At 37.5% G+C, this 26,308-nt stretch overlaps 1 protein-coding gene across 7 annotated transcripts in view; it reads left to right on the top strand.

Annotated features, from left to right (window-relative positions):
- The window catches only part of rgs7b (regulator of G protein signaling 7b), a 151,157-nt gene extending 127,908 nt beyond the window's left edge, over positions 1-23,249 (top strand). For 6 of the 7 annotated variants that reach the window (XM_046854590.1, XM_046854584.1, XM_046854589.1 and 3 more), the window contains 9 exons: positions 3,292-3,366; positions 3,500-3,598; positions 5,089-5,150; positions 5,304-5,414; positions 15,195-15,320; positions 18,252-18,438; positions 19,667-19,756; positions 21,880-21,915; positions 23,125-23,249. In XM_046854590.1, the coding sequence (XP_046710546.1) occupies positions 3,292-3,366; positions 3,500-3,598; positions 5,089-5,150; positions 5,304-5,414; positions 15,195-15,320; positions 18,252-18,438; positions 19,667-19,756; positions 21,880-21,900 (771 nt within the window). In that variant the 3' untranslated portion in view covers positions 21,901-21,915; positions 23,125-23,249. Of the gene's footprint in view, positions 1-3,291; positions 3,367-3,499; positions 3,599-5,088; positions 5,151-5,303; positions 5,415-15,194; positions 15,321-18,251; positions 18,439-19,666; positions 19,757-21,879; positions 21,916-23,094 lie in introns of all 7 variants that reach the window. The other variant, XM_046854588.1, reaches the window with a different exon arrangement.
- The last annotated feature ends 3,059 nt before the right edge of the window (positions 23,250-26,308 follow it).

Raw genomic sequence — 26,308 nt, 5'->3', positions numbered from 1 at the left:
AAAAATCCAATGCAAATGAGTGTAATTAATAGTGATGCTTTTTTTTTTTTCCTAATGAATAGAAGGACGCATGTAAATGAGATCCAATTAGACTGGGACTTTTCAGAGATCGAATATTATGAATATGAATTAAACTAATTAAACATGTACTGTAGATTCCATTCTCGATTGATTTTCACAGCACTGTGAGTCATTAAGGTGTATATAATCAGAAGTAGCCTCTTCTCTCAACGCGGCTTTATATTGTCCTTTTTTCTATATTTTTTAATCCGCATGTTGATTTAACACTGATGCAGACCTACTGTACACTAAGATGCAGACATATGAGTTCCAACTTTTGTTCGAATGAGCTTTATCATCAGTTAGATCGGTTTTAGCAGAGCACTTGTGAGCTCACATGTACTGAATAGTGCAGTTACAGTAACACGTGTGTTAAGATGCAAACTGCAGTGTGAAATGATGGCGGTAGCTGCATGTATTACACTTTATATTTCAGATTGATAGCTAGTAAAGGGGAAGTGGCAGTAATTACACTGGCAGTGAATTGACTTGATATACAACTATCCTGTTGTTGGTCAACATGTAGGTATGGAGAGATTAAAAAACAGAGGTGGATAATTTAACCTTGTATACTTTTGTATAATTAGTAGAAAGATTGTTATTATTGCTTGTTAAAGGTTTGGTCAGCTGAGGTCAAAATAGTTATATAGCCTACTCTAGATGTATTGGCCTTATCACTATTTTGTAATTTAGAAATGTTATTTTAAAATAACAAGAAAATGTTCTATCAGTTTTTCTGTCTGCCTGTCTGTCTGTCTGTCTGTCTACTCTACCTGTCTGTCTGTCTGTCTGTCTGTCTGTCTGTCTGCTCTATCTATCTATCTATCTATCTATCTATCTATCTATCTATCTATCTATCTATCTATCTATCTACCTATATACATTTCTCTCTCTCTCTCTCTCTCTCTCTCTCTCTCTCTCTCTCTCTCTCTCTCTTTCTTTTCTCTCTCTGCCTGTCTGTTTTCTGTCTGCACTACAGCAACTTGATTATACTTTTAGTGACACACCCATACACACGCACACACACACACACACACACACACACACATTCTCACACACACACACACACACACACACACACACACACACACACACACACACACACACACACACACACAAAAAACCACCCTTGTCCAGCTCTGGGTCCTGTTTCTTATCCTCATTTGTACACTACAGATTTAGCAGCCTGACCACACACACACACACACACGCACACACACGCACACACACACGCACACACACACACACACACACACACACACACACACACACACACACTCAACTCCACGGATGTCTGTCTGATCTGATAGGCTGCATAATTAGAAATGGCAGACTGGTTTTCAGCACCAGCACTTTGAATTGTCTAAGATTTATGTCATGAATAATAATTGAATTACAGTGATGTTCCCACTCTGTAACAGTTTATTTAATCTCCGCAATCAAGATTTACCTCACCATATCATCAACATGTCACGGCAGATGTCATGAGCTGTCCGGTTATATGAGCGTTGCATTAGCCTTACCGCTAACTGTCATGAGAGCTGTAATTATGCTCCTTATGTCAAATGTGCTCTCGATAATGCAGTTGATTTCAATTTGATATGTATAGCACTTTTTACACTAGATATTATCACTTGATAGAATTAAATATATTTACAACGATATTAATCAATTTCAAATGTATTCAAACATCGGAAACCCCTCTGAGAAGACAGTGTTGAAAAGTTATGACATTTGTGTTGTGATGGCATTTTTTACAGATCATCAAATGTATGCTAGTAAACAATTAGTGTAAGTGTTTATAAAGTGTTTCTTTGGATTATAGCACTAAAAAGAGCCTGTAACGGCCCTATTTTGAGAGAGTAACACACCATTGGGAAGCTAAAAAACTTAAATTGTTGAAAGGACCTTCAGGGACCTGCAGAGGGACTTTTTGAATGCACTGTATATAAATAAAAAGATTAAAATGTATTTCAAATTGCTTTAAAAATGGTAACCGCACTGTATGTTTTTTTTCTTGATGTTTTAGTTTGAAATCATTCCAAATTTTGGAAACTTTCTGGCGTTTTCTTTGGTCTGAATCTTCTCTCTCATCACCGTGTTCTCCCCATTCCACCATTTTTTCATTCTGCACATCTTCTGTGTTAGCTGTCCAGAGCGCTCCAGAGTTTAGCGGGCCGTGCGTCAGTAATAATGGTCCGTGGAAAACACAAAACGATAAATTTTTTAAATTGAATTACTCAAACTACTCGACGAATCATTATAGCCTTATATAGCCATGTTATCAGAGAAGGACTTGCTGTCCCAGGCAGCCCTCAGATTTCTGAAATTTCTGAAATTTCTTATTTCATACCCAGCCTGAAAAAAATATATTTTAACTTCTTTAATCTATCCAGCACTCATCACTGCTGCACTAGTGAGGGACAATTAGCAGTTAGGCCTCTTAAATGTGAAAGGTATCTATTCAATTTAATTCATTTTATTCGTAGAGCGCTTTTATCAACAGCCATTGTCTTAAAGCAGCTTTACAGAGATAAAGTGGTTATAAAGTTGCATTAAGAAGAATGTATAAGAATGTATAAGTTTAGTGCCTATAAGTCTTTTCTTTACAATTGTAAGTTTATCCCTAATGAGCAAGCCAGTAGCAAGGCAAGGATAAACCTTCTGATATGGCATGAGGAAGAAACCTTGCGAGGCACCAAATGTCTATTCATTACAGTTCCATCATTGCTGAGGTGTACTCTTTAGTGATGGATGCTTAAATGCAGATCTGTTCATGCAACCTGTGGTCCTTCTGAGTAAACTGGCGATTTACAAAATATTTAAATTGTACTGAAAATGTTTAAAAGCATCTGATACATCAATTGTAACAGTTGTCTGGTTTATAAAAGCAATGTGACATGACTATAGCCTTTAGTTAAACTTATATTGTAGCTGTTATCATTTGTTTCCAAATCGGAAAAAACTTGGTATTGGTATTACACGTCAACTCTGCTCGTGACCGAAATAGGAAGTGATTAGTTTCACTGAACCCTGACCAGACAACTGTCAGAATTACCGTTCATTTCATCACCAATCTAAGCACGAAGCAGTAGAACAGAGATGCTGCTGCTGCTGCTTCTTTGGTTTTCCTGTAAACTTGTGTTCCGTTCGTTTGCTTTGTAATAAGAAGAATAAGAAGAAGGTGTCTCAGATTAATGATTCATGTGTTTTCTATGTGACTGATCACAGCCTGGCTGCGTGAATACGACTGAAGCTGACATCAAGAAATCGTCCAGGATGAAACAACCTCACAAAACACGGAAGGTAAATTTGAGAAGGTTTAAAATATAAAGTTGAATGCTAGACTCATGGGAAAAGGGTTAAAAAAAATATATATAGTCAATGTTACATTTTGCGCCTTCACATAAATGTATTTTTTATGTTTTGTGGTGTTTAGTCGGTGTATGGGCTACAGAATGATGTCCGCGGTCACAGTCCCACACACACCAGCACACCTGAGATTAAGGAGCCCACTGAGGAGGAGCTACAGGAACAGGTACACACTCTCTCACAAGTTCACATGCATTCTCTGAATGTGAACCTGGTATCAGATAATCTGTAATGTACAGAGTGCTAAATAAATAACAGTGTCACTGGGAAGTCAGAGATTCTGGATGCTGGATGGTTATAAGCATTCTGAAGTGACAGAGTCTAGGAGTACATCAGCATTGTGATGTTTGAGAGTCTGGTAGTTTATTAGTATTGTGATATTCAGACAGTCTGTTAGATTCTGGGAGCTTTTAAGCATTTTAATGTCAGATCTTGTGAGTTCATCAGCATTGCGATTTAAAGTTAGTATGGTAGTTTATCAGCATTGTGTTTTTTAGAAAGTCTAGCAGCTATTATCATTGTAATATTAGGCAGTAGAAGAAGAATAGTCTGGTAGTTTATCAGCATTGTGCTGTTAGAGAGTCTGGATGTTTTTCAGCAATGTGATGTCATTGAGTCTGGTAGTTTATCATCATTGTAACATCAGAGAGTATTGCAGTTTATTAGCATTATGAGAGTCTGGTAATTTTGAGAAAGTCTGGTAGTTTAGCATGATTATAATGTCAGGCAGTCAGATTCTTTATCAGCAATGTAATGTCATATAATCTGATAGTTTATCATCATTGTGATGCCAGACAGTCAGGTAATTTATCATCATTGTGATGTCAGACAGTCTGGTAGTTTATCATCATTGTAACATCAGAGAGTATTGTAGTTTATCAGCATTATGATTTTAAGAGAGTCTGGTAGTTTAGCATGATTATAATGTCAGGCAGTCAGGTACTTTATTAGCAATGTAATGTCATACAATCATTGTGATGCCAGACAGTCTGGTAAATTATCATCATTGTGATGTCAGACAGTCTGGTAGTTTATCAAAATTGTGCTGTTGGAGAAGTCTAGAGGTTTTTCAACAATGTGATGTCAGTAAGTCTACTAGTTTATCATCATTTTAATGTCAGTCTGAAAGCATTGTGCTGTTAGAAAGTCTGATAGTTTATCAGCATCGCAATGTCAGACAGTCTGGTAGTTTATCCACATTTAGATTCAGAGATTCCGGTAGTTTTTGTGCATTTAAATTTTTATTTCATCAGCATTGTGATTTTCAAGATGATTGGAAATTTATCAGCATTGTCATGTCAGTCTCTGGTCTCACGTGTTATCCTTAACCTGTTTATATCAGTTTATATAATTACAGTCACAGCATTTGATATCGTAATTTATGACTGTATCTGATACATTACAAATAGTTCATAGACACCATTATAAGTGTGATAAAGCATGTTAAGTTACAGCAGCCTGCACACTTTGTTATAGCAGTTTACTTACCGAGCTTAAGTGCATTTCTGTGACTGTAGCAGCTCTTTCAATGTAGCACAAACATGACTTTTATTTTTAGTTTGAATTAATGCTAATCATGTGCTGGACTAGTTAACGTGATCAACCTGGAGCTGCTGTGAATATAATAATCTGTCTGTGTCTTTGATTTGCTTTCAGATACAGTATTGGCAAGCGCAGATGGACAGACATCGATTAAAAATGTCCAAAGTTGCAGAAAGGTGCGTTTTATACTCCAGCGATGTGTCTGAAAGTATTTGTGGTGATGTGCTAGTAAATGTGTATCATGCCTGTAAAATACAGTGCCTTATGGAAAGTCTACAACACCCTTATGATGCCTTTATGATGCTCTTTTTTTATTTGATTATTGGCAGTTTGTTGGGCTACACAGAGCAGTACATTGAGTACGATCCTTTCTTAACCTCACCTGAACCATCAAACCCGTGGATCTCAGACGACAACACCCTCTGGGACCTGGAAGCCAGGTGCGTGTGTGTGTGTGTGTGTGTGTGTGTGTGTGTGTGTGTGTGTGTGTGTGTGTGTGTGTGTGTGTACGAAAAATTGCAATAAAATCAATCACATTGCATCTAAGATTTAAATACAAGGCACAACTAGCAAACAAAGGCTCACAGCCAGAGGCAATATACCTTGTTTGTGGGTTTTTTAGTGCAGGTTCTTATATGGTTTGGAGAAAATCTTATCTATCTATCTATCTATCTATCTATCTATCTATCTATCTATCTATCTATCTATCTATCTATCTATCTATCTATCTATCTATCCATCCATCCATCCATCCATCCATCCATCCATCCATCCATCCATCCATCCATCCATCCATCCATCCATCCATCCATCTTCACTTATATTGAAATGTATGTGTATTTCTTCCTGATAAGCAAGCCTGGGCCAAATGTAGCAAGGAAAAACTCCATAGGATGATATAAGAAAGAAACCTTGAGAGGAACCAGACTCAAAAGGGGAACCCATCCTCATCTGGGTGACACCAAGCATGTGATTACAAATCATAAAAACATTACAGACACCAGAGGGTAAGAAAATATCATGAACACTGGCATGTGTGATTGTGACTAATGTCCTTTCTACAATCTTATACAGTCAGTTGGAGTTGTGGAACCAGGTGCTTCTGAGCAATTTATAAATTACCTCAACGTCTGAGATCATTATAGATTTAACACCAACTAGCTTCATTATAGATTTAACTAGCAATGCAAGTCAGCATGTGCCCTGCAATACTGAGAATAGAGCAGGGGCAAAATACTGTAGCTTCATGAGTGATTTTATGACCAAATAATGTGGCTATATTATTGGGTCTGATCTAAGTGAAGTAAATGTTATCAGATTTAACCGTCTGCACCGTTGCCTGTGCTTTTATATTTACTAAAGTGGATTTGCTTAGAAATGAAATTGTCTCACTTTTATGTGCGAATCCATCTACTCTCTATCGTTCACACATGCTGGAAACAGATGCACCTGTTTAAAGTATCTTTAAACTCCCTCTTCCTTTCATTCTCTCTCTCTCTCTCTCTCTCTCTCTCTCACTTCTGTCAACATTATCAAATGCTAAACCTCCATGTCTATCCATCACTCTCAGTTTTCTCTTTTCTGGAGCATGGTGAGTGAATCGAGCATGTCAGCAGTGTTAAACATTACCTGTGGTCGGAGTAGGAGTTATTCTCACTCTCCATTGATTCATCTTCAGTAAGCACTTTATCCTTGTGTCTGCCTATCCCGGGAATGCAGAGCAGGGTGGGATTACACACAGCATGGGATTCCAGGACATTACAGGGACGTTTCTAAGAAGAATTTAAAAATGGGTCTGTCTGCACTGTGGTCCAAATAACTTGTTTTTTACTTTTAGTTAATTAGAATTAATCAAAATGATACTGATTTATAGACTAGGGTTGAACATTTTCTACACAGAGGGATGTTTTTAATTTAGAATTTTATAGAATTTAATATATGGAGGTTGTGGCTCAGTGGTTAAGACATTGGACTATGAAAAGGTAGATCACTAGTTCAAATCTGAACATCACCAAGCTGCCACTGCTCAGCCTTTGGGCAAAGCCCTTAACCCTCAACTGGTCAGTTGTGTGTGTATATTTATATATGTACTGTATTTATATGCCAGCGACAGGGTCATGGGTGGCCAAGCTTCATTGATGTAGATGGGGAGCGATGGCTGGCCGTGTGGGTCAATCCAATAGACGAGCTCCTGTAGCTCGAATTGCTGAAGAAGTTAATGCTGTTAATGCATAGGTCATGACTGTTTTGGAAGCAAAATGGGGGCAGCCAAATATTAGGCAGGTGGTCATAATGTTATGTTATGCCTGATCGGTGTGCGCTTGTGTGCGCGCGTGTGTGTATCCAACGTACGTGATATTCCACTACAATGAAACATTACAGTAAGAAAATGTGGGAGATAGAATTAAATACATATTTAACAAATACTCACAAAAACTGTTTAAAAAATGTAAACTTTTGCAATGTTTAAAAAACTAGCATCATAACCTAACATGAAAAGCAACATCAATTCACACTAATAAAGAACAATGAACAGAATGTGTCACACAGTCAATCATACCGTATATGTGTGGTGCTCAGAATTATTGCACTATTTAAGGAACATTTATAAAAAACAATTTTGAAAATTGGCTTTTTTTTTTTTTATAGCATTTAAAAAATGTTATTTCACACAATACCCTTAGTGGCTCTGGGTTGCTGAGTATTGTCTACTAGTATGTTTGACATCCAACAATGGCTCATCCAAAATCAACTAGTTTTAAATCTATGTGCTTTTCCATTAAAAAACTCGATTTAAAAGGAAGATTTAATATTAATATACAAAATAAAGAAGTTAATCCAGTTACAGAATTCAAATATCTAGGATTGGTTTTAGATCCTCAACTAAAATTTGATAAGCACATAAAGAACATTTTAAAAACAATACAAAGTAATCTCAATTGTTTTAAATTAATTAGAAGTTTTATACCGCACCAGGCAGCCCTGCTGTACATGCATGCTATAATTTTTTCTCATATATCATACTGCATGACAGCATTGGCTCAAGCCACTCCTACTGCAACCAAATGCATACGTTCTGTATACAACAGAGCAATAAAAATTATGGACAAAAAACCAATTCGACACCATCACTGTACCATTTTTAAGAAATATAATTTAATAAATTTTGAGAGTTTTAGCAATTTTTGCTTTCTTAAATTAATTTACAAGTGCATTAATCATTTAGTACCTGAGCCACTAAGTTCATTTATTGAGAGACAGAGCAGCACTCGAGTCACTAGGGGTCTTACAAATCATGACTGTAAAATCCCATACTGTAGGACCAGTTTTGGTCAGACTACCTTCTCTGTGAAGAGCTCCAAACTCTGGAACTCATTACCATCTGACATTAAGACTATACTGGACTTTAATGTGTTTACTTCCAGGCTAAAAAACTGGTTAAAGACAAACCAAAGGTGCACTCATTTTTAACCAGTAGGTAAGAGTTGTATATGATATATGTGTGTATGTAAACTTTACGGGTAAATCTCATGGGTAAATGTTATTGTGTATGACTAGGGACAGGAATTGTCCATATCATGGTATTTGTTTAAATTAAAGTAGTTTAGTATGTAAATTGTATTGTGTTTAGAGCCCAACCAGGGACAGGAGTTGAAAATTAGCATTTGCTATAAACTTTTTATGCAGCATTTCAGTGACAAGCTTGCTTTGACACTATGTATGTTTGCATTGTCCCTGTCAAATAAATAAAATGAAATGAAAATGAAATCAGGAGGTCAGGGGTTCAAGCCCCGGTATCGCCAAGTCTGTACTACATCAATCTCCTGGTATGGCTACTTATTCAAAGTTAATCATTTTATACAGTTAATGAATTATAAAAAAACCATGTTGCAATTGTGTGGCACAGCTGAGAACCGTATCTGAACATCAGCAGTTGTTTGTTTGTTTACAGGTTCAAAATGGCCAGAAAGAAAGAACTTTTATTAGAGACCTGTCAATCTATTGTTGTCCTTAGAAAGGAAGGCTACTCAATGGGAGAAATTGTGAGGAAACTTAAATGCTTTTCATCATGCTGTTAACTACTCCCTTCTGAGAGCAGCACAAACTGGCTTTAACAAGGACAGAAAAAGGAGTGGGAGGCCCCGATGGACAACTGTGCAAGAAGACAAATATCTTAAAGTGTGTAGTTTAAGACAAAGATGCCTCACAGGTCCTCAACTGGCAGCTGCACTAAATAATACCCGTCAAACACCAGTGTCAGCATCAATGGTGAAGAGGAGATTTCAGGATGCTGGACTTCATGGCAGATTTGACAAGAAAAAGCCATATCTCACACTGACCAATAAAAACAAAAGACTGAAATGGGCAAAAGAGCACAGACATTGGACAATGGAAGACTGGAAGGTGGTGTTGTGGACAGATGATTTGAAGTTTGAGGTCTTTGAATCAAACAGAAGAGAATTTGTGCGACGCAGAACAAATGAAATGATGCTAGAACAGTGCTTAATACCTTCAGTCAACCATGGTGGAGGCAGTGTGGTGGTCTGGGGGTGCTTTGAAGGTGGTAAAATCACCCAAACGAGGATGGGTTCCCTCTTTGAGTCTGGTTCCTCTCAAGGTTTCTTCCTCATGACATCTATGGGAGTTTTTCTTGCCACAGTCGTCATGGCTGCTCATCAGGGATTAATACACATTTTTACACATTCACCTAAACGGTTGAATTTTGTAAAGCTGCTTTGAGACAATGTCTGTTGTGAAAAGCGCTATAGAAATAAACTTGACTTGACTGAAAATAAGAGACTAGAACAGAGTTGAACGGACCTTGAGGAAGGAAAGCTATCACAGGATTTTGCAACGCCATGACATACCCTAGTGACAGCACTTGATTGGGGCTAATTTCATCCTACAACAGGATAATGACTCAAAACACACCTTTAAATAGCAATATTTGAAGAATAAGCAGTCAGCCGGAATTCTGGTGGCCAGCACAGTTTCTGGATCTGAACCCTATTGAGCTGTTGTGGGAGCAGCTTGACTGTATGGTACAGAGGAATACTCTATTAAGCCAATCCATCTTGTGGGAGATGCTCCAGGAAGCATGCGGGTGGCAACTATAATGCCTAAGGTTTGCCAGGCTGTAATTGGTGTTTTTTTTTTATGCAGGGAAAGTTAAGTCAAGTCAAGTTTATTTCTATAGCGCTTTTCACAACAGACATTGTCTCAAAGCAGCGTTACAGAAATCAGGTTTGAAGAGAGAAAGTTTGAAGAAGACATTTTTTTCTTTTTTTATGTTTTCTATTCAGACTAATTTTGTGTGTGTTGTTAAACAATAACATGTCTGATCCCAATTTACAGTTACAATTTTACTAAAGCAAGAAACCCAATTAAGACTTCAAACCTCTACACTACCACCGCAACTGTGCCACGTACATCATCTGCAGCAGTTCACAACCAATATTTGTCGAATAACGTGAAATTTAAAATAAGTTAAACATGCTCCTGAGGCTCCAGTGACCACTGTTCCTGCCCCTCTCCCCTCCGTGGATCTTCCCACTTCATCCAGGCCTGCCTCTGAATAGTGTTCTCTTCGACTGGAGGCCACTCTGTGCAGCTTGGGACGGTTTCTCATCAACGCCTTGGGTGGTTCCATGAAATTCCGGAGTAAGAAAAGGAGCTTTGAGGATGGATTGGACTGTAGTTAATGTCAACAGTCTGCTACACTGACTCAGGAATACAGTTCGCTTCTGATCATCATCACTGTACCCCGCAACATTGTTTATCTGTAACTAATGGACATTCGGTGCAACCCAGATGAGGATGGGTTCCCTCTTGAGTCTGGTTCCTCTCAAGGTGTCTTCCTTATGCCATCTCGGGGAGTTTTTCCTTGCCACAGTTGCTCATCAGGGACAAACTTACTTACAAAGAACATATTTACTTTTAATCACCACATTATCTGTGTAAAGCTGCTTTGAGACAATGTTCATTGTTAAAAGCGCTATACAAAAAAAATGAATTGAATTAAATGAATTGAATTGAATTGAATTGAAATAAATTACATCATACTCACCAGAGATGCAGACTCATAATGCATACTCATAATTTGCACTGCTCCTCAGAGGCTGTAAGCCAGTGGTACGGCTCGTATTCACTGGTCGGGAAGTGGCGATTAAACCCTTTCCCGAGCTGAGACAAGCTGTCTAGCTTTGAGGTTGGCCGACCTCTCCTCATGATGTCTAGCTTTTCTTAAAAAGTCTATCTTAAAAATTTATTTTTTTAATATGTCCGAGACCAAATCAATTTCTCTTCCTCTGTGCGCATAAAAAAGTCTAACTCAGATGTATTGATGTGTGCAGCGTGCTACAGATGTGTTTTGCCAGTCGAACTTGGCTGTAACTGGTTTCCCTCTGTCCAATCAATCAGAGGACAGAAAAATGCTGAAGTTATTCTGTGACAGTTAGCTGACCCTGTGAGAAGAATTTTAAATCTGATTGGTTAAAGAAACAGACCCATTGCTAATATAGTCTAAGGTACATTGGCCAGCACTACTGATTCTGAAGGCCCTGTGGAGATTAGATTGACATGGCAGCACATAGAGGCTGGAATCTGATTTGACAAAAAATCTAAAATGAAGAGAAAAACTGTTGTTAATAAATAAATAAAATTTCCTGGAACAAATTTTAGAATTTAGGTCATAAATGTAGGTCAGTGCTTCTGATAGTGTTTAGGCCAGCAGAGAAGGCCTTGCTGGCCCTGACCACCCACCACTGATATATATTTGTATGTATGTTAACACCTAATGAAAAATAATTTTAGCTTTTTATTTATCTGATTAATCATCAAATTATATATATATATATATATGTGTGTGTTTATAAAAAACTCGATGATTAATTGGATAAAATAAGCTAAAATAATTTAGATGTTTTGCTTAATTTTATTATGTAAAACCATAATTCAGGGTATTTATGTGTAAAAGTGTACTTAAAAAAATGCAAAAGCCACACATTGACTATCTTGATTTTGGACAGCTTAAAGTAGCTGCTTTTAAGGAGTACATGGGGGATTTCTTCATGAACAAATTTACTCATGCTGCAGCATTTGAGTATGCATACTCATACTCAGTATGCATACGGTACATGGAAAAACACCCGAACCGTTCGGTTCTCTTGTCTGCGTCGCACGGTTCGACGCATGCGCAATGTAGCCCCGTGCTCAGTTTCGCCTTAGACGGTTTCGCGTGAACATACAGTACATATAGACAGTAAACGTTGAGTGAAGAGTGCTACAAAAATGGCAAGTGGAGGAGATAATGAAGGCTGCCTGGAGTTGGCGGATGCGCCCGCGTCGTTCAAATCCGTTGTGTGGGAACATTTTGGATTTCATGTTACTTACGATGACACGGAAATAAATCAGTAGATAGAACTGCGACTGTGTGCAAGCATTGTGCAAAATGCATTCAATATGCTAATGGCAACACTTCTAATATAACAGTTTATTTGAGAAAACCAAAAATCATGCCAGTGTGTCGATAAGCACAAACAGGAGAGAGCCGGTTAGGAAACAACTTCTACTGTCCGCAGCATTTAAGCAGCCTCTCAGTGAGAAGTCGGACAGGGCAATAGCCATAACTAAAGCATTGGGGATGTTTATAGCAAAAGATATGCAACCGTGCAGCGTGAATGAGTGTGAAGGATTTCGTCAGCTGATGAATGTACTCGAGCCGCGGTTTAATATTCCCTCTCGCCGACACTTTTTTTTTGCCAAATAAACGAAAAGCATGTCATCATCAATGTCTTCTCTCTTGCTGTATCAAAATCTCACCTAGCTTTAACTCAGAGATGGTCCCAATAATGTGCTTAAAGTCAAGTCAAATTCAGTTAGTGCATGATTACATTACAAAAATGTTAATACTGTATCCTAAATTGTGTATAATTAGGCTAATAAGCTATATATCAAATGCTGAAGGAAGTTTCTGGAGTGTTGAAGATTAAAAGAAAAAATAACAACAAGAACCGTACAGAACCGAAAACCGTGACCCTAAAACCGTGATACTGTGGGTTTTGTGAACCGTGCCACCCCTAATGCATAGTTAAGCAATTTGTGTAAATCGACATTTGTATTGTTTTTATTGATAATTGCAGATGACAACCATGCTTAAAATGTTTTGATAAACTATAATACAACATTGTTTTGACAATTTTTGTTTAAGAAATACATATATTTTGTACATTTGTGAAGATATAAGCATTTAGAATATATAATTAACTTAATTTTGTATAACAATTCAATGATAATATGCCTAAATTAAAATATATAATCTATGAAAAAATGCATGTGTAATAAAGTAACAGTTAATCAAATTCTATAAAAAGAGAAACAGAGCAAGCTAACAGGTTTGAGAGAAAAAAAAGGAAAAAAATATGCATTTGTGTAAAAATGCAAAAATATGCGCTAAAAACAACAACCTTACCTTGAACATTCGTTGCAGCCCTAATATACACATACAGTATATGCCTTATTGGAATGTACCCCAATCACAGTGCTAATTTAGACATTAGAATATGTCAGATTAGATCAAGGTGTATGACTGGTGTTAATCTGGATTTAAATAATAATGATTTTATAATAATCCCTTTTGCTCATTTAAGCATCAATCAATTTCATTGTGTGAGTAAAAATCAATACTGATATACAATAATTTAGGCAAAAAATGGTCCAAAGAAGTCTTAATTTGTGCACAGCCAGAATTATGTGTGTTTGTGTGTGGGAAATGTGACAGATAATGCGACACCCTGGTGTGTAGAGCAGGAATGAGAACGTGGCAGGCAGACGTTAGACTGTGGTGTTGCTTTTTATTCAGTTCTTTCATGCGTTTCAGCAGACCTTGGACTATGACCTCACTGAATTTCTTCATATAATCATTCAGCTAAAATAAGCATCATTTGCCTCCTAGACTCTCATTCCAAAACACAGAGCATAGAAATTCAGTTTCAGTTAATCGATAAAAGTGCCAGCTTAACGTTAAACCTTCATGATTGCTTGTCTTATTGCTCTGCTGATGTTTGACCACACCCCAGCTACCACTCTGTTACGTGTAAAACTATTTATCAAATCATTCAGTTCAGTCTACACCACACTGATTTCAAATGCATGACTGATATGGCAGCAAGATTTATTTCTGTTCTAAACAACTACAAACCAAACGTTCCTCAGTGTCAGTGCAACACTGAAAAGAGAGGATGAACAGAGCTTTCTACATGAATCAAAACAGCAAATGAGACAAATGGACAGTGAATAAACAGCCTATGCATATTTTTCTAATTATTCACGAGCATTGCTGTTCTATAAACACTTGTCATGGTGCACTAGATTGGAAAATAGTATTTGGATACCTGACTATTAGATTTGTGTTTTTTTGGTACATGCAAATCTCCTTCCTCATTTAAACCCCATTTGTTGTTATAATAAATTCCACTCTTCTGGGAAGATGTTCCACTAGCTCTTAAAATTTGTGCTCAATCCGCCACAAGAATATTATTTAATGTAGGGGAGGTGAGGAAGCCTGGGGTGCAGTCAGTGTTTACATTCATCCCAAGCAGGCGATCTTCCACTCCATCCCACATAAACTATATCATCATGGAGCTGACTTTGTGCACAGGGGTATTGTCATGATGGAACAGGTTAAATTCTACAGCGTCCAAAGACACTGTAAAATTTACAATTATACAATTGTGTGCTGTTAAGTTGGAGAGCTTAACTGGTAACAGTAACATTTTGGGAAAGAACCAAATATTGTTGAAAAAGTCATGTGTCCAAATACTTTTGGTACACTTTTGTAGACTGTGATACATTTGACGTGAGGGAATAGAAATCCAAACCCTTTTATTATTTTTTTAATTGTCCTTTAGATTATGGTCAGCACACTTATTTAAAAAACATTGATAATATCTGAACAGCGAGGTTGATTCATTAGCTAATTGATTCCTAATCAGTTCATTAATAAGCAAAAGTCATGTGCACTCATTAGTACATTAGTAACATCATTTAGCCCTCAGGCATAACATTTGGGAAAAAAGTGTTCAACACATCTCATGCAGGCTTTATTGCACTGATTATATCTATGGAATTAGCCTTGTTGTTTTACTCTCTCTCTGTCTTTTTGTTTTTCTGTTTCTATTTCTCTCTCTCTCTCTCTCTCTCTCTCTCTCTCTCTCTCTCAGTAAGGAACCTGGTCAGCAGAGAGTGCGGCGGTGGGGTTTCAGGTTTGACGAGGTTCTGAAGGACCCTGTAGGGAGAGAACAGTTCCTGAAGTTCCTGGAATCTGAATTTAGCTCTGAGAACCTGTGGTGAGAGGAATTCATACTCACACATGATTGATCACATCAGATCTGATTGGAGCTGATGTTCATTTCTCTATAATACCTGTGAGACAGAGAATTTTATCCAGATTATTACTCATTAGTGGTAATTTCAAATGAGCCATCTCATGTTGCATGTACTTTAATGTTTTGCACTTCCCCTACCACTTTTATTGATTTTTGTGATTAAGGCTGGATAATTCCTCATGCAAGTTCTTGTTATAAAGACATTAAAACAACTATTACTATCTATATTTTGTTAATTTGCCTTTTCATATTAGCCTAAAATCTGACAAATCAAAAGACTTTACAGCCTTTGCTCAACACTTTTGGTGAATTACCTTTGGCACCAATTACAGTCTTTTTTAAATCTATTTGAGTTTGATGCTACAAGCTCTACATACCTATTTTTGGGCAGTTTCTCTCATTCTTCTTTGCAGAACCTCTTAAGCTCCATCAGGTTGGATGGGGAGTGTCAAGGACTCAAGGACATTCACAGAGTGTCCACTCCTTTGTTATCTTGGTTGTGTGCTGAGGGTTGTTGTCCTGTTAGAACGTGAACCGTCGCCCCAGTCTGAGGTCCAGTGCGCTCTGGAGCAGGTTTTCATCAAGGAGGTCTTTGTACATTGCTGCATTCATCTTTGACTGACTAGTCTCCCAGTTCCTGCCACTGAAAAAAAATCCCAACAGCATGATGATGCTACCACCATGCTTCACCGTAGGGATGGTATTGGCCAGGTAATGAGTGGCGCCTGTTTCCTCCAGATGACGCTTGGCATTCAGGCCAAAGAGTTAAATTTTTGTTTCTTACTATCTGAGAGTCCTTCAAGTGCTTTTTGGCAAACTAAAGAATTTTGTCTGGCCACTCTACCATACATGCCTGACTGATTGGTGGACTGCTGCAGTAATGGTTGTTTTTCTGAAAGGTTCTCCACAGAGAAACAATGAAGCTCTTTCAGAGTGACCCTAACGGTTCTTGGTCATCTCCCTGACTAAGGCCTTTCTCCCCTGTCTGTTCTTTTTGGCCGGTCGGCTCCACTGTACGAAAAGTCCTGGTGGTTTTAAACTGTTTCCATTTACAAATGATGGAGGCCATTGTGCTCATTGGACCATCAACGCTGCAGGCACATTGTCTGTACCCTTCCCCAGATCTGTGTCTTGGTACAATCCTGTCTCAGAGGTCTACAGACAATTCCTTGGCTTGGTTTGTGCTCTGACACTAACAGGTGTGTGCCTTTCCAAATCATGTCCAATAAACTGAATTTGGACTCCAATCAAGTTGTAGAACCATCTCTAGGATGATCAGTGGAAACAGGATGCACCGGAGCTCAATATATTCAGCAGTAGTCCTGCCAGCAGAAAGTTGCTGTAGTCCAGTCTCGAAATGACAATAGACCTAACAAGCACCTGTGTAGCCTGTGTGGATAGAAATGGTCTAATCCTTCTGATGTTGTAAAGAAGGACCTAACTGAGGACTGAGAATTTGAATTGTTGCTCTCCACAAAGATGGCTTGACTAAAAGAAGACCGGTAACACCCTGAAACAAAATTACTGTGCTGTGGCTAGGGTCATACAGAGGTTTTCCAAGACAGGTTCCACTCAGAACAGACCTCACAAGGGTTGATTAAAGAGTCTGAGTCCTTGTGCTGTGCATCAGGTGCAGAAGCTGCTTAAAAAAAACTGACGCATAAGTGTTGCAACATTGCTTCAGAGATTGCAGAAACGGAAGTTCCCTTGTCAGTGCTCAGACCATATGCTTGACACTGCAACAATTTGGTCTGCATGGCCATCGTCCTAGAAGGAAGCCTCTTCTGAAGCTGCTAACAAGAAAGCCTGCAAACCATTTGCTTAAGAAAATCTGTCCAAGAGCATGAATTACTAGAACCATGTATTTTGGTCTGATGGCTCAGATGGTGTCCAGTATGTGTGGCGACACCCTGGTGAGAAGCTAAAAGTGATGTTGTTTTAGTGGCCAAGTATGTCTTCAGACCTAAACCCTATTGAGGAACCTGTGGGGCATCCTTAAGCTGAAGGTGGAGAAACACCATGTGTCTAAAACCCAGCAGCTCTGTACTGTCATTATGGAGGAGTGGATGAGGATCCCAGCAACAATCTGTGTAGCTCTGGTGAATTCCATGCCTAGGAGGATTAAGGAAGTGATAGATAACGATGGTGCTCACACAAAATATTGACACTTTGGACACAGTGTTGACATGTTCACTTAGGGTGTGCTCACTTTTGTTGCCAGTTATTTATACAATAATAACTGTATGTTGAGTTATTTTCAGAGGACAGTAAATCTGTCCTGCTATACTTTAGTGTAGGGCTAAATGATTAATTGCATTTGCGATAATATTGCAATATAAAAAAACAAAGCTGCAATTACACTCTATCACATGACACAGGAGAATAAAGCAGTCTGCAGAGGAGGAGAGTTGTACAATGACCTTAGGCTTGACAGAACCTGACATTGAAGGAAACTTTACTGTTAAAGAAGAACAGAACTATTTTGGATAGATTTTATAATGTTGGACTACTTTAAGCCAAATAGCACCCACCTTCCTCACTGGCTTGTCCAGACGTGAGGCGTCCTTCTTCTTGATGTTGCCTCTCCAACACACCACCACATAAAGAGGACATTTGACACAACAGTCTGATAGAACATCTGCAGCAGCTTTTTGCAGATGTTGAAGGACGCCAACATTCTGAAAAGTATAGCCGTCTCTGTCCTCTCCTGCACAAAACAGAAGAGGACAGAGATGGCTATAGGACTTTCTTGCATAGTGTGACGTTAACCACGGAGCTGAAAACAGTTTTTTGCTGCTACACATATGTGGTCAAGTGTACCACGGAACGATACAAAAGAAGAAAGATTATATATATATATATACATGTGTGTATTTTTTTTTTATGTTACAGCTTCTGGCTGGCTGTGCAGGAGCTTAAAAAACGGCCGATCCGTGAGGTGCCCAATCGTGTGCAGGAGATATGGGATGAGTTTCTGGCACCTGGAGCCCCAAATGCCATCAACCTTGACTCCAAAAGCTACGATAAGACCATGCAGAATGTCAAAGACCCCGGACGCTACACGTTTGAAGACGCTCAGGTCACAGTGATGTGTTATATGTACTTGTAATGAGATGTGTTACATGTACTAGTGCGGTGTAATGGGACGCATTACATGTAATGGTTCAGTGTGATAGGATGTTAAATATACTGGTGCAGTGTGATGGGATGTGTTACTTGTAATGGTTCAGTGTGATAGGATGTTAAATATACTGGTGCAGTGTGAGGGGATGTGTTACATGTATTAGTGCAGTGTGATAGGATGTAACATAAATTAGTGCAGTGTGATGGGATGTTACATATACTGGTGCAGTGTGAGGGAATGTGTTACACATACTGGTGCAAAATGAGCAGATGTATTACATATACTGGTGCAGTGTGATGGAATGTGTTACATATATGGATGCAGTGTGATCGGGTGTGTTACATATGCTGGTACAATGTGAGGCGGTGTGTTACATATACAGGTGCAGTGTGAGGGGATGTGTTGCATATATTGGTTCAGTGTAATGGGATGTGTTACATATACTGGTGCAGTGTGAGGGGATGTGTTGCATATATTGGTTCAGTGTAATGGGATGTGTTACATATACTGGTGCAGTGTGAGGGGATGTGTTACGTATACTGGAGCAGTGTGAGGGTGTGTGTTACATATACTGGTGCAAAGTGAGGAGATGTGTTAAATATACTGGTGCAGTGTGATGGAATGTGTTACATATATGGATGCAGTGTGATCGGGTGTGTTACGTTACACCGTCTACTACTTTGTACCGGAACCCATTGTTCTCTACTGCATGGATTTAGCATTTACTGTTGTCTGCTGATTTCACTGAAATCCCTACTGCTGAAATTTGCCTCCCACTTGGCCCCCTACTATGCTAGGTTGCCCATTACTGGTCAAAATTGTCCTATTACTTTCGCTATTGACACATATTGCTTTTTTGCCACTTACTTCACCACACTGCCTTGTATAGCTGTAACTGTGCTTTCCACTCACTTCCTGTGTCCTCATATGCACCCTCTTTGCTCAGTTTATCCTCTACTGTTCCCAGCCACTCTATACCACATCCTGTTGCCTAATTTTTTTCCATTGCCCCAGACTACCTTTATACACTCTGTAATCCCCCTGTCTTTGTGTGATTAAAATATAATTACATTTTTGTACTCTAATAATTTTCATGACTTTAAAGCAATATGCAGTGTGCAGTTCTAAGGATCAGCTGTGAATTTGTCATAAATTCTTTCTCGTTCTTCTTCCTCGTCTTCAGGAGCACATCTACAAGCTGATGAAAAGCGACTCATACAGCCGCTTCATTCGATCCAGTGCCTACCAGGAGCTATTACAGGCAAAGAAGAAGGTAAAGTTCCTTAAAAGACTGGAGACGGCCATTTAACCACCCATCTCAATCATATCTATATAACCTTCGACAATCCATTGCTTTATTTTGCCCCTTCTGCTAGCCTAGGTTGCCTCTCTGCTGCCCCGCTACTGCCTCTTTAGCTCCATAGTTGCTCCCTACTATCAAATTGTGCCCTTATATACCATATTTGTTGCTACTTGAAATTTAAATTTTTTCCTTCTAATATTTTTCTAAATTGACCCGTATGACACCCTGCTTATCTCTGACTGTCCTGGGGCATGAGGAGCTTTCTAACCAGGAACTTGCTTTAGACATTAATGCCATTATCATGCAGGAACATTTTCTCAGCAGCCCTGCAGGTTTATGTGCCTTTTATATTCAGGTCAGCCCCAAAGATGTGTTCAACAGACTGTTTTATCATCTGTTTGATGTGGGCTAAGCTCATGTCTTCAGCATCACCCAAACGCAGAGGTTTTATGTTTTTTCTTTTTTTTTTACAGCATTTTGCTTTTTACTCTTTCTGTGAAAGCTTTTTGATCATTTTCGGCCTTGTTTGTGTGTTTGTCTCTCTCTTGGATCTGTCCTGCAATGTTCTGCATTGTTTCTTTTTGTTGGTGGGGGATTTGCTCTGTTTTTCTGTTTTTTTTGTGTGTGTTTTTTCTGTTCTCTGGTCTTCTAAAGCATTTACACTAGGAACTGCAGAGATTCAGAGATTTACTTGTAATTTTGGTAAGTGTGTCATGTACCGATAGTCAATCCCAGCTTGGTTCTGTCGATACGAGTCACAATGTCAGGGGCAGTGTAAAAAATATAGTTCCAACAGAGTACATCTCATCCCTAAAAATATATTTCCATTTAAAAGTTTAGACATTACGGTCTTCTCCATATTGTCAGAAATGTGTACGTTAAATGCTATTTTTCTGTTAGTCACAGCATATTTACATATACAGTATAAGATAATAGAATATGGAGTAGATGTAGAATAAGGAAGATTTACTCAGAATATTACTTTGCCATGTGGTACAACAGGAGCAGCACCGTCACCAGCTTACAAAACAAATTGTGGAAAAAAATAGCAAAGATTTAGACAATAGCTTGATTCTATATGTTTAAGTATATATAAATTCATTAAATATATATTTTAACATATATTTTATATTTTATAGTTTTAATTAAAAAGGATTATATGTGGAATTTGATTGAATAGATATTATTGCCCATGTACACACTGATTTCTGAATCAAAATCAGTTTTAGTAGTTTAACAAGTGATTAAAAACCAATTCTTTAATAATAATAATACAAATAAATAAATAAAATTACTTCTTGGCTCAAGCTTTTAAATAAGTTGGTCGATGCTATATTGATAGTGTGAAGTGTTGTTGTGGATACTTTTAAGAATTATACATTAAATATTACATCATTTAAATGTGTTCACTATTATTCCAAATTAGTAAAAAAACAATCCTTTTATTAGCAGGTGTGTCTAAACTCCTTGATAGGATCGAAGTATACGACAAAATACAGAGGGAGAAACAGTTGTGTCTGGCTTTTTTGCTTGGCTTGTTGGATTTATCTATTTTTTTTACAGTATAATTTTCTAGTCTATATGGAAAATTTAAACTTACAGGAATTTATTACATGTAAGTGAATTGCCAGCATGTACCTTATTAGAATATAAAATAAATACAAAAATGTAAAATAACAAAAAAGAGAGAGAGACAGATAGTGATTGTGACACCAGCCATTTCCAGCCATATGTGGTTCTTCTCCAAAATGTTTGGAGGCACACCTACATCAGTACCTGGCTGACTTTACTAACACCTAACTAATTACTCATTACTAACTGAATGAGCCTGAATCTCCACAAACACTCCAAAAACTAGTGGAACATCTTCCCAGAAGGTTGAAGGTTATTATTCCTTAAAATTATTATAAATGTGGAATTGGATGTTCAAAAAGTGCATACAAATCTTATGGTCAGGTGTCCACAAACCTTTGTGTATATAGTGTGTGTATATAAGTCACTGATTGTCTTATTAGCAGTATGAAGGATTATTCATTTTTAAGCACAGTTTTATGTATATATAATTTTTTCTTTTTTTTTCATTTTATTTACAGAAAAGCAAGAATTTGTTCTAAACAAGTGGATGCTGGGTAAGTTCATCTTTTGTGTATGTGTTTTGGGATTGAGGGTAATGTTTGTGAAACCAGTGACAATGAAAACTTCAGTGACCCAATGATCAGTGTAGTGATTAAATAAAAAATATTGGTTATTTATTCAAAACATTTTATAACATTTACAATTTCTAAGCAGAATATATTCCATATATTGAGAATGACATTTAATATCAGTGATGTTTGGATAATAAAGTAGTCCCAGTTGTACAACAGACAATAGGTTCATGTTCATGTGCTAATTACAATAAATACACTGTCACTGTACACAATACACAAACACTCTCACTTATTTTTAATTCAACTATAACTTTTAATTGTTTTTTTTCATTTAACAAAGCAAAATGTATAACTATTGATGCAGTGACATTTTTAGGAGACTTCATTTGAGCAATCATGGAAATCTGGAGTTTTGGTTTAGAAGAAAATCACATATTTTACTGGAGGGTGGTTTCCCTGTAAACTGATATACTGACATTGATTCTTTGTTTGAGAGACAAATGGGACGGGGGCTTGTGACGGAACCACAACTATCAAGCAAATGTGACCAGGAACTAATTTTCTATAGATATAGATAACTATCTATAAAATATAAAATCTATTAACTTTCCCTGATTTTATTCCTGAGTTTATTCCTCACATACACAACAATTTACAGATTGTAAAATAACAGACAGACAGACAGCCAGACAGACAGCCAGACAGACTGTCTGTAGAACAGGGAGCTGTACATTTTTTTGTCCTATTTTATTTGGTTCAAGAGGGAAGGTGGGTGGATGGATGGATGGATGGATGGATGGATGGATGGATGGATGGATGGATGGATGGATAGATAGATAGATAGATAGATAGATAGATAGATAGATAGATAGATAGATAGATAGATAGATAGATAGATAGATAGATAGATAGATAGATAGATAGAATGTTACAGGAAATTATTGGGTTTTTTTTTTACAGCTGAATTTCTTTTGCAACATATTAATGAAAAATTTAAGCTCTCAGGGTGACATCCAATACCGGCTACAATATAAGTCACATGACTCAATACTAAATAACCGAAACGATTATAAGACGTTGAACTTGACGTAAATGATTCATTATATGTTTTGCTTTTTCATATATATTGCCCATGCCAATCAAGTTTTCCATTGTAAGGTCCCCATGTTCCTGTATCTCTTTGTGTAGGACATCAAAACCACGATCCCCACGCCTCTACTTTCTTCAGGAAGAGGAAGAGGAGCGTGTGATTTTTTTTGTACATTACTGTAATCTACTGTGTTTCATAATAAACCCAACACGGAGGTAGAGCAGTCGAGTCTTTGCATGTCTGATAAATCGAGGTAAAAGATGCCTTTTTTTCTTGCCATTCTTCATCATCCACTCATACAAAGGACTTGAAAACACATTTCCAACTTACTTTTCACATATCAGCTTTAGCTGTGTTTTGTGAACTGAGAATAGGAAGAATATTAGTATATACATATACAAATATATATAGAGTGTCTATAAGCAAACTCTTTATAACAATGTAGACACACACACACACACAAGACAGACACACACCATTACACTTGTAAAGCCATGTTTGATCGAGAAAAACACTTGCCAGATGTCAGATGTCGCCTCCAAAATGTTTAATGACACGTCTCATTTATTTTTATACTCTATTTATGAATATGTTAATTTGTTATCTGTATATTATAATTCCTTCTCTTCTTTTTTTGTAAATTTCTGTACAAACCGGGGTACACAGGGAAAAGACCAACTAAAAATGCCAAATTATGGACAGCGTGTCATTTTAAATCCCACCCCCACCCTGATACATGTGTTTATTTTTTTATTAGAGTAACAACAGACCAAATACATGGTGTTTGCGGATTTGTGGAATGCAGCGTTCACTGCCTCTGTTATGAGAATCTTTCAATCTGATGTTCTTAAGGAGTGTGTTAATCGGTGTGGATCGGTAGGTGAAGTACGGCGTCGGCTGATGTGTTCATACCCTGTGGGAGTATCTGGAGCTGGTTATATGTGCTGTATTATATGTTGTGAATGTGTGAGTGTGTGTGGATGGATAATGTGTGTAACGTTAGAGCACAAGACAGCAATGAGGTAGAGGAGACAATAATCATCTGTAGTGCTTTGTCCTGGTCAGGGTTCACGAGGGATTCTAAATAGACCATGCAGAAGGTGGTTGAAATTCGACACAAGCACTTTAGTGCTGCAGCAATCGAATATTACCGTTTTATCCATCGATTAATTGAGTATTCGTATAAGAAGTACTTTCTTTTTTATTAAAGAGCAATAATAAGAGAAAATAGGACTGGTCTCTTAAAATAAACAAGTAATTTGTTTCCTTTTTAACATTTTTATTGCTAAAATTGCACACTAGAAAATCTGTGAAAACTAAACCCATTGAGTGCATTTAAATGCCATATGACATTGAAATGCAAATACAAATATATAAATTTAAAAAATCATATATAAATGAAATTTTGGAATCTTCTCTTCGTTCCTCGTTTTTTTTCTGCCAGTTCCTCTATTTTTTTATTCTGTAGTCTTCTGCGTTTACCTGTCCAGAGCGCTTCAGACTTTAGCGTGTGGTGCGTCAGTAATAATGGTCCGTGGGAAAACACAATGCTCCATTTGTAGTTAAACTGACTAAACGAAACATCGAGGCAAATAATTTTTTTGTTTACAAAATACATTCATTCACACCTGCATTGCAATGCATCATTACCAATCCAACTATGGCCCTGTTTTTGTATTTTGGGAGATGGGAGGAAACCCAAGCAAACATTAACCCGGGTTCAGACTTGAACCTGGGACCCTGGAGCTATGAGGGAGGGAAGGAATAACAAGAACTAAACAAAGCACAAAATAAAACAACACAGCAGACTCTAATGTTTTAGTTCGGATGCCATACAACAGAAAGCCGTTCTAAATCAACACCTGATTTAACTAAATATCAAGAAAATTAAATGTCGAAAGCAAATTATATAAAATTTTCTTAAGTGGACAATTTATTATTATTATTATTATTCTCTCAATTATTATTATTTTTTATATAAATCATGTATCAATAATACAAACATTTACGTTCTTAGAATTGGCACAGTGGTATAAATATAACATCATTATGGCTGTAAAAACTAGTAAGCTAGATCCCGGTAATCCTAAATGCTAAAATTATAGCTGGAATTCTACTAGAAAAGCTTATGTAATCCTCTTATCTGGAATTATGCAAATGAGTGTAGATATTGTTCAAAATAAGTGCAGAGTATTTCTGTAATGTGTTGTTAAGAAGAAAACCCAACTAACCCTGCGAACTGGAAATAAATCAAATATACCATAACATTTATATATGATACGATTCTCATTATCAAACTATTCATACTATATATATTTAAGTATTTGGGTTTTTATAGACGGATAATTTTTTTTAACAATTAACATTTTGGTGTTCTAATGGATTATTTTTCATCCTTTTTTTTTTTTTTTTTTTTATTACAGATTTATACGTGATCAATTCACCTTTATTCAAGATTTTGTTGCTTGCTAGGATTTCTCTTCTCTCCTCTCCTCTCCCCTCACCTCTCCTCCTCTCCTCTCCTCTCCCCTCCTCTTCTCTTCTACAGTGAAATTAGCACTCTTTACCTCAAACGTCACTAAGACGATTTTGTCGCTTGCTAGGATTTCTCTTCTCTCCTCCTCTCCTCTCTCTTCTCCTCCTCTCCTCTTCTCTTCTACAGTGAAATTAGCACTCTTTACCTTAAACGTCACTGAGACGATTTTGTCGCTTGCTAGGATTTCTCTTCTCTCCTCTCCTCTCCTCTTGTCTCCTATCCTCTCCTCTTCTCTCCTCTTTTCTTCTCCTTCTCTCCTCTTCTCTTCTACAGTGAAATTAGCACTCTTTACCTTAAACGTCACTGAGACGATTTTGTCGCTTGCTAGGATTTCTCTTCTCTTCTCTTCTCTTCTCTTCTCTTCTCTCCTCTCCTCTCCTCCTCTCCTCTCTCTCTCTCTCTTCTCTTCTCTTCTCTTCTCTTCTCTCCTCTCCTCTCCTCTCCTCTCCTCTCCTACAGTGAAATTAGCACTCTTTACCTTAAACGTCACTGAGACGTTTCTGTGGATCGTCCACATCCTCACACCTCTGTTTACACACTGCTCTCTAGTGGATGTGTGATGTACTGCAGGTTGGTGTGTAGACATGGATGCATGTTATTAGTAGGCATGTGTGGCGATACACTGCATTTATCTCACTCACATTTACAGCACTTGTGTACCTTTTCAGAATAAATGGTCATCTTAAAATGTAAAAACATTCACTTTCACTAATTTTACATTTAACCAGGTTTTTTATTTAGCTCAG

This window comes from Silurus meridionalis, chromosome 7, assembly GCF_014805685.1.
Source record: "Silurus meridionalis isolate SWU-2019-XX chromosome 7, ASM1480568v1, whole genome shotgun sequence".
Taxonomy (NCBI): domain Eukaryota; kingdom Metazoa; phylum Chordata; class Actinopteri; order Siluriformes; family Siluridae; genus Silurus; species Silurus meridionalis.
The sequence above is the reverse complement of the archived record's forward strand: the minus strand, read 5'-3'. Positions and strand labels throughout refer to the sequence as shown.